Source organism: Alosa sapidissima, chromosome 2 (genome assembly GCF_018492685.1).
Source record: "Alosa sapidissima isolate fAloSap1 chromosome 2, fAloSap1.pri, whole genome shotgun sequence".
In the NCBI taxonomy this organism is placed as follows: Eukaryota; Metazoa; Chordata; class Actinopteri; order Clupeiformes; family Clupeidae; genus Alosa; species Alosa sapidissima.
The window spans coordinates 41,653,073-41,660,572 of NC_055958.1; the positions used below are offsets into that span (position 1 = coordinate 41,653,073).

At 46.9% G+C, this 7,500-nt stretch overlaps 1 protein-coding gene across 2 annotated transcripts in view; it reads left to right on the top strand.

The window, feature by feature from the left end:
* The first annotated feature begins 1,804 nt into the window (after positions 1-1,804).
* crfb2 (cytokine receptor family member b2) overlaps positions 1,805-7,500 on the top strand; it is a 27,800-nt gene continuing 22,104 nt past the window's right edge. For both annotated transcript variants that reach the window (XM_042066789.1, XM_042066799.1), the window contains exons 1-5: positions 1,805-2,420; positions 2,548-2,686; positions 4,660-4,835; positions 7,034-7,176; positions 7,331-7,478. In XM_042066789.1, coding sequence (XP_041922723.1) covers positions 2,372-2,420; positions 2,548-2,686; positions 4,660-4,835; positions 7,034-7,176; positions 7,331-7,478 — 655 coding nt within the window. In that variant the 5' untranslated portion in view covers positions 1,805-2,371. The remainder of the gene's footprint in view (positions 2,421-2,547; positions 2,687-4,659; positions 4,836-7,033; positions 7,177-7,330; positions 7,479-7,500) is intronic.

The following is a 7,500-nucleotide window of genomic DNA, read 5'->3' on the forward strand; positions in this document are numbered from 1 at the left end:
CTGCTCAAAGGTAACCTGATTCTCGCCAGATGAATTTCGTTCCGCCTAGCTCCACTCATTTATCTGGGATCGATCCATTGGAGTGGTGCTTCAGAAGGCTGGGCCTTATTAAAAAAATCCTTGAATAAGATTGGATAAGCCACTTGTCCGTCATCTATTGACGTGCTACTTCAACCACTCACATCGAAGCCAACCTGTGACGCTGAGAACAGTCTCACAGTCGCTTCTACGCTACGTCACATCTATGAAACTCCCGCCCTGCGTCCTGATTGGCTCTACCATACAATCTCGTGCTGCAATCACTCCTAACGGAAGCGATCCCAGATGGATGTGAGTGGAGCTAGGCGGAACGAAATTCATCTGGCGAGAGTCAGGTTAGCTCAAAGGTATTCTGCACTGCAGTTGGTTTGCTGCAGCCTTACTGACCGTACAGTATATAGAACGGGACAGTGTGACTCCACTCAGCTGTGTAGTCTATGGCAGGGGTAGCCTAGGCAACCTCCGGTCCGAGGGCCACATGCGGCCCTTTAGTTCCTCTCTAGTGGCTCCCTGGCTTTCTCTAAAAATGGAAGTTATAAAATATTTATAACAATTTCATATAGGCCTAGTCATTAAGCTTCAAGCGGTTCAACACATTAACAGTTAAAATATTATACTGTACAGAGTATGGGGGGGGTGGAGTAGGCCTACTCTGCCTGACGCTGCAGAGAGGTTTAGCCTACACTAATTTCTCTAAAATGGTTCCGATATATCTGCGGCCCCAGACAGATTATTTTTTATTTCTGGTAAAAAAAAATGGCCCTTTCAAGAGAAAAGGTTGCCGACCCCTGGTCTATGGCTACAGCAGTCTGTAATGGGAAGTGATCAGGTAGGCTAACTAGCGAACACACTTCTGACGACGACACGACCCGCGTCCGCTTTTGGGAGATGAACAAAAACGCCACAAGGCAAAAGAGTGCTAGTTTCGCTTCGGTGTCTTGTGTAAAGCATTACGTTATTATGAGTCATGGCGATACTCATATCAGTGAAAAGCCCCAAGTATCCTCGAATGCACTTTTCAAGGAGGGGACTTTTCCACTGGGCGGCGCTCGTGCCTAAATAACGCTTTCGAGCCTGATAAACCGGCCAGTGTCTGGAACTCGCCTACCTGGTCAGCTGCAGTCTTATCTTGTAAGGGTTCTGTCAGGTCACTATGAAACTATAAAACTTATAGTAAGTTAACCTATGTCGAAAATGTAGCTTTGCATCTCATTCGGACCTAAACTGTTCGGGACACTTCCACCACTCTGATCTGAAGTCACTCAGCCTTGCAACTAAGTCACGTGATTTCCCGTTTGCAAGGACTGGAAAGGCATCAAACAAAGATTGTTAAGGCGGAGCAAGATACTTCGTCGTAGTTCATGTCTATGGGCGCTAAATGGGGATCGAATCCTGTCTGCATAAAGAGGCGTGTCGATGACGTATTGATGAGCATACGTTGCAACCGGCCAACAGCAGCGGCATAAATAACCGGCGCACACCTGATATAAAGTCGATTTTCTCCAGACTGGAATGCTCAAAAATGCTAAAAATGTACCTGAAATGTTCAGAAGGGTTTGATGATCATGAAAACGTGCCCGAAATTCACATTCCTAACTCTATAGAACCAAGACCTTAGCATATGTGGTAAAATTCTGAGCTATGCCCATAGACTTCAATGGAGCAGTCGCTGCCTCTGCTCTGCATAAAGGGGGATTTTGACCCCCCCTCGTGTTCCCGGAAGTGGCTCCTGATGAAATATCTTGCTCCGCCTTAACAATCTTTGCATCAAACATCCAGAGAACGCGCCTTCATTGGAGAAACAGTTTTCGAACGGTATTCTGGTAGTTTACTCATTACAACAAAGGAATCTGCATGTAATACAACACCTGTTTCTTTAGTGTCAGTGTTTATTCAGATCATTTTCTCTCCACAAAAAAGTCCCTTAAGTTGTGAGTATTACACCAAGTTAGCCAAGGTGAACAGTGGTAAGCCATATGATGGCAATGCTGTTCTCGTTCCTACGGATTATGCTCTCATGCTCTCGTTTATGCATGCCAATTATTTAAACCATGCTAGGCTTCCTGTAGAATGAATCAGTGTATTTAACCGTAACGAAGTGACCGCCGCTAATTTAGCTTGCTAATGCTAGCTGCTGTCAAGATAGATGCCAATGCAGGACAAGGATCTTGTAGCGTTTCACAATCTCGCCGAACGGTAGCGGGGAGTCGGGTTGTAGCACACGCTTGGTGACTTCAGATGTACCGGTGTCTTTCGGTCCAGCGTGCTGTCCAAAGCGCCCGGTCCTCGCGCAGACAGGAAGACCATCTCCGGGCGAGGCGACACGCATGTTATGATTGTATTGATGTGCACGTTGTTCTTGGTCTTCCAGGTGGCCCCAGGTGAGTTTCTGCATCACGCAGTCAAAAAATAAATAAAATAATTCACTTCAAGTCATCGCATCACACCAATCTGTTTATCACCTGTTTTCTCCCTTTCTCCCCATCCCCGCCCACTTCTCTCCTGTAGTTTATGGTTACCATGGTAGCCTCGCCCCGCCGGTCAACCCGGTGGTTTCCTTCCGCCGTCTGCGTTACGTAGTGCACTGGGAGGCGGGGCCGGGCTCGCCGACAGGTGTCCACTACAGCGTGGAGACGTACGCGCTCAGGTAGGCCACACAGCCGCGCGCCACGCTACTGAGCTGATGTAAGTTGCTGTGTGCGTGACATGCACTGGTGTCAAAGCTGATAGCTCATCAGCAGGCCCTGTGTGTGTGTGTGTGTGTGTGTGTGTGTGTGTGTGTGTGTGTGTGTGTGTGTGCGCGCGCGCGTTTGTTTAAGCGCGCGTCTGCACATTGGAGTAGACTAGAGCAGTGGTTCTTAAACTTTTTTGTCTGGCGACCCTCCAAAAAAACATGGGCAAGTCTCACGACCCCCTTCTCTCTAACTTGTGGAATTTGATTTAGAAATGTTGTGAGATGGGCATTGGAAGCAGAGGCAGAAAATGTCTTCTCTCATAGGTAGGCTATGTCAGCATCAAAGGCATTATGTCAATGGCAGCCTTGAGAACCACTGGACTAAAGCTGTGATACTACATACTACACACCACTGGAGTAGACTAGAGCTGTGAAAACTAGACACCACTGGAGTAGACTAGAACTGTGATAACTACATACTAGACACCACTGGAGTAGACTAGAACTGTGGAGTGGAGTAGTGGAGTCACTGGAGAAATGTTTGTTCTGACTGAAAATGACACTGTCACATGCCAAAATGTTGCAAGACAATGTGGGACAAACATGGAATCAAAAAAAAGAGAAGTGTTTTCATCTTTTATAATGTTTTTATGAAAAATGGCATGTCCAAAATTATTCATATCCTTTTTAAATAATCAACGGAAACATCTTTATTTGCATTCACAACTCTCAAAATGGTTCTTATAATCTACCAAGCCTCTCCATGCCTCCACAATGATTCTAGACCGCATCTTTTTAACATCAATCCGTGTTTTCATTATTTGCTATCACTCTGGCCTTGTGCTCACTTTTTTTACATAATCCGGATTGCTGCTAAAAAGGTGCAGCCTACAATCATTGTGGAGACATGGAGAGGCTTGGTAGGTATTATAAGAACCATTTTGAGAGCTTTGATGACACATAAAGATGTTTCCGTTGATTATTTTAAAAGGGTGTGAATAATTGTGGACACGCCATTTTTCATTAAAAAAAGATAATCATTTTCTTGATTCCATATTTCTACCACATTGTCTTACAACCTTTTGGCATGTGGGAATGTAAATTTCAGTCAAAACAAACACATTGGTCAAGAGAAAAATAAACATTAAATCAATATTTGCCAGGTGTATGCATAATTTTGTTCTTAACTGTATATATGTATATATGATGTTTGGCTTTGTATCATGTGTGTCCTCATTTCATGGTTTCAGACATGATCCAATAAATGGGTTGTGAACCTCTCTCTCACTTTCTCTTTCTTTCTCTCTCTCTCTCTCTCTCTCTCTCTCTCTCTCTCTCTCCCCCCCCCCTCTCTCTCTCTCTCCCTCTCCCCCCCCCCCTCTCTCTCTCTCTCCCTCCCTCTCTCTCCCCCTCTTTCTTTCTCTCTCCCTCTCCCCCTCTTTCTCTCTCTCTCTCTCTCTCTCTCTCTCTCTCTCTCTCCCCCCCCTCTCTCTCTCTCTCCCTCTCCCCCCCCCCCTCTCTCTCTCTCTCCCTCCCTCTCTCTCCCCCTCTTTCTTTCTCTCTCCCTCTCCCCCTCTTTCTCTTTCTCTCTCTCTCCCTCTCTCCCTCCCCCCCCCTCTCTCTCTCTCTCTCTCTCTCTCTCTCTCTCTCTCTCCCTCCCTCTCTCTCTCCCCCTCTTTCTCTCTCTCTCTCTTTCTCTCTCCCTCTCCCCCTCTTTCTCTCTCTCTCTCTCTCTCTCTCTCTCTCTCTTCCTCTCTCTCTCTCTCTCTCTCCCTCCCTCTCTCTCCCTCTCCCCCTCTTTCTCTTTCTCTCTCTCTCTCTCTCTCTCTCCCTCTCTCCCTCTTTCTCTCTCTCTCTCTCTCTCCCTCTCCCCCTCTTTCTCTCTCTCTCTCTCTCTCTCTCTCTTCCTCTCTCTCTCTCCCTCTCTCTCTCCCTCCCTCCCTCAGTGTCGGCCGGTGGGCGAGTGTTCCGGGGTGTGAGAGTGTGTTCTCTCTGGAGTGTGACGTGACGGAATCGTTCTCCAGCATCGACGACACGTACTTCACACGTGTGGCGGCTCACCTGGGTCACCTGGCCTCCCAACCCACCCCATGCCCATCAGGATTCAAGCCCAGGAATGACAGTAAGTGATGTCGTCACATAGCCTGGGTGTTCCCATGCTGCCTTGCGCGCGATTTGATTCACGCTGCTAAGGCAGCCTGGAGACCATGGAGCAAATTTTCGTCTGAGATAGGGGACCAATCACAGAACAAGGGGGAAAGCAAGACGATGATGAGCTATGCACAGACGCATTTGATAGACATCCGTGGCACCCAATAAACGGATCTGGGCATTTTTTTCAAATACGAGAAAATTAACGTTTGGTTCCCAGACCACGTCTCATTGAGAAGTGGTGGCGCTAGCCAGGCTAGTCGTCACACGCTGACCTATCAGGATTCATGCCTGTGAATGACGGTAAGTGATGTTGCCACACGACGACCTGTCAGGATTCATGCCCAAGGATTCAAGCTCAGGAATGACGGTAAGTACAGTTAGTGCTTCGGACTTGGAACCGGAGGGTTGCCGGTTTGAACCCCGACCAGTAGGCACGGCTGAAGTGCCCTTGAGCAAGGCACCTAACCCCTCACTGCTCCCCGAGTGCCGCTGTTGATGCAGGCAGCTCACTGTGCCGGGATTAGTGTGTACTTCACCTCACTGTGTGTTCACTGTGTGCTGAGTGTGTTTCACTAATTCACGGATTGGGATAAATGCGACCAAATTTCCCTCACGGGATCAAAAGAGTTTTTATAAATATAAAATATAAGTGGGCTAGCATGCAGTAGACGACTATGGGGCGGTGATAGCACAGTAGCTAAGGAGCTGGGCTAGCATGCGGCAGACTGGACTATGGGGCGGTAGCACCATGGCTGGTGAGCTGGGCAAGCATGCGGTAGACTGGACTATGGGGTGGTAGCACAGTAACTAAGGAGCTGGGCTAGCATGCGGTCTCTGAGTAAGTCACTTAACCCGGAGTTGCTCTGGGGATTTGCTCTTGTGATAAATTACATATATTTAGAACTGACTGGATAAAAGTGTCTAAATGAATGAATGTAATGTAAATTACTAAAGGAGAGAACATATCAAGCATAGATAGATAGATAGATAGATACTTTATTGATCCCCAGGGGAAATTCAAGATGCATGTGAACTCTCATGTCTTTTATATCAACCATGTATAAAATATGAAGTAAGTAAGTATAAGTATACTCTTGATCCCGTGAGGGAAATTTGGTCTCTGCATTTATCCCAATCCATGAATTAGTGAAACACACTCAGCACACAGTGAACACACAGTGAGGTGAAGTACACACTAATCCCGGCGCAGTGAGCTGCCTGCAACAACAGCGGTGCTTGGGGAGCAGTGAGGGGTTAGGTGCCTTGCTCAAGGGCACTTCAGCCGTGCCTACTGGTCGGGGTTCGAACCGGCAACACTCCGGTTACAAGTCCGAAGCGCTAACCAGTAGGCCACGGCTGCCCCAGTGGGCCACAGCTGCCCCAGTAGGCCACGACTGCCCCAGTAGGCCACGGCTGCCCCAGTAGGCCACAGCTGCCCCAGTAGGCCACGACTGCCCCAGTAGGCCACGACTGCCCCAGTAGGCCACGACTGCCCCGCTATTAACTAAGTGTATGTTATTACGCTATTAACTAGAAAAGGCCAAGTGAATACCCCAGTATTAACTAAGTGTATGTTATTACGCTATTAACTAGAAAAGGCCAAGTGAATACCCCAGTATTAACTAAGTGTATGTTATTACGCTATTAACTAGAAAAGGCCAAGTGAATACCCCAGTATTAACTAAGTGTATGTTATTACGCTATTAACTAGAAAAGGCCAAGTGAATACCCCAGTATTAACTAAGTGTATGTTATTACGCTATTAACTAGAAAAGGCCAAGTGAATACCCCAGTATTAACTAAGTGTATGTTATTACGCTATTAACTAGAAAAGGCCAAGTGAATACCCCAGTATTAACTAAGTGTATGTTATTACGCTATTAACTAGAAAAGGCCAAGTGAATACCCCAGTATTAACTAAGTGTATGTTATTACGCTATTAACTAGAAAAGGCCAAGTGAATACCCCAGTATTAACTAAGTGTATGTTATTACGCTATTAACTAGAAAAGGCCAAGTGAATACCCCAGCTCCTGCTCAATCTGCGCATCAACTGTGATGACCTCTTTCTTACACACACACACATACTATATGTATATAGTGTGTGTGTGAAGGTGGTCATTTCAACCATGTCCTGTGTCTGTTTGTCCCTCTGTGAATGCCGTAGCTAAAGCAGGACCTCCACTGATGTCACTCTCCCCATGCAACCAATCACTGTGCATCAACCTCAAGCCCCCTGCTGATTGGCTGACCGAACTCTACAAGTCCTACAAGTACAAGCTCAACATATCCACACAGGGTGGGAGTAAGGTGTGTGTGTGTGTGTGTGTGTGTGTGTGTGTGTGTGTGTGTGTGTTTTCCTATTATGAACATGTCAGTCCATTGTATTTCATGTTCTGAATCTTTCCCTTGAGTTAAGACTGTGTGTGTGTGTGTGTGTGTGTGTGTGTGTGTGTGTTTGCAGCACCTGGCCCTTGTGGATACAGATCTACGTGAGTACGTTTTGAAGGACGTGGTTCCCGGTCAAGACTACTGTGTATCTGTGGGCATCACACACACACACACAGAGAGCACGCCACAGTGTGTCACAGCTCCGACACCCTTCAACACAGGTATGGTGTTTGTGTGTGTGTG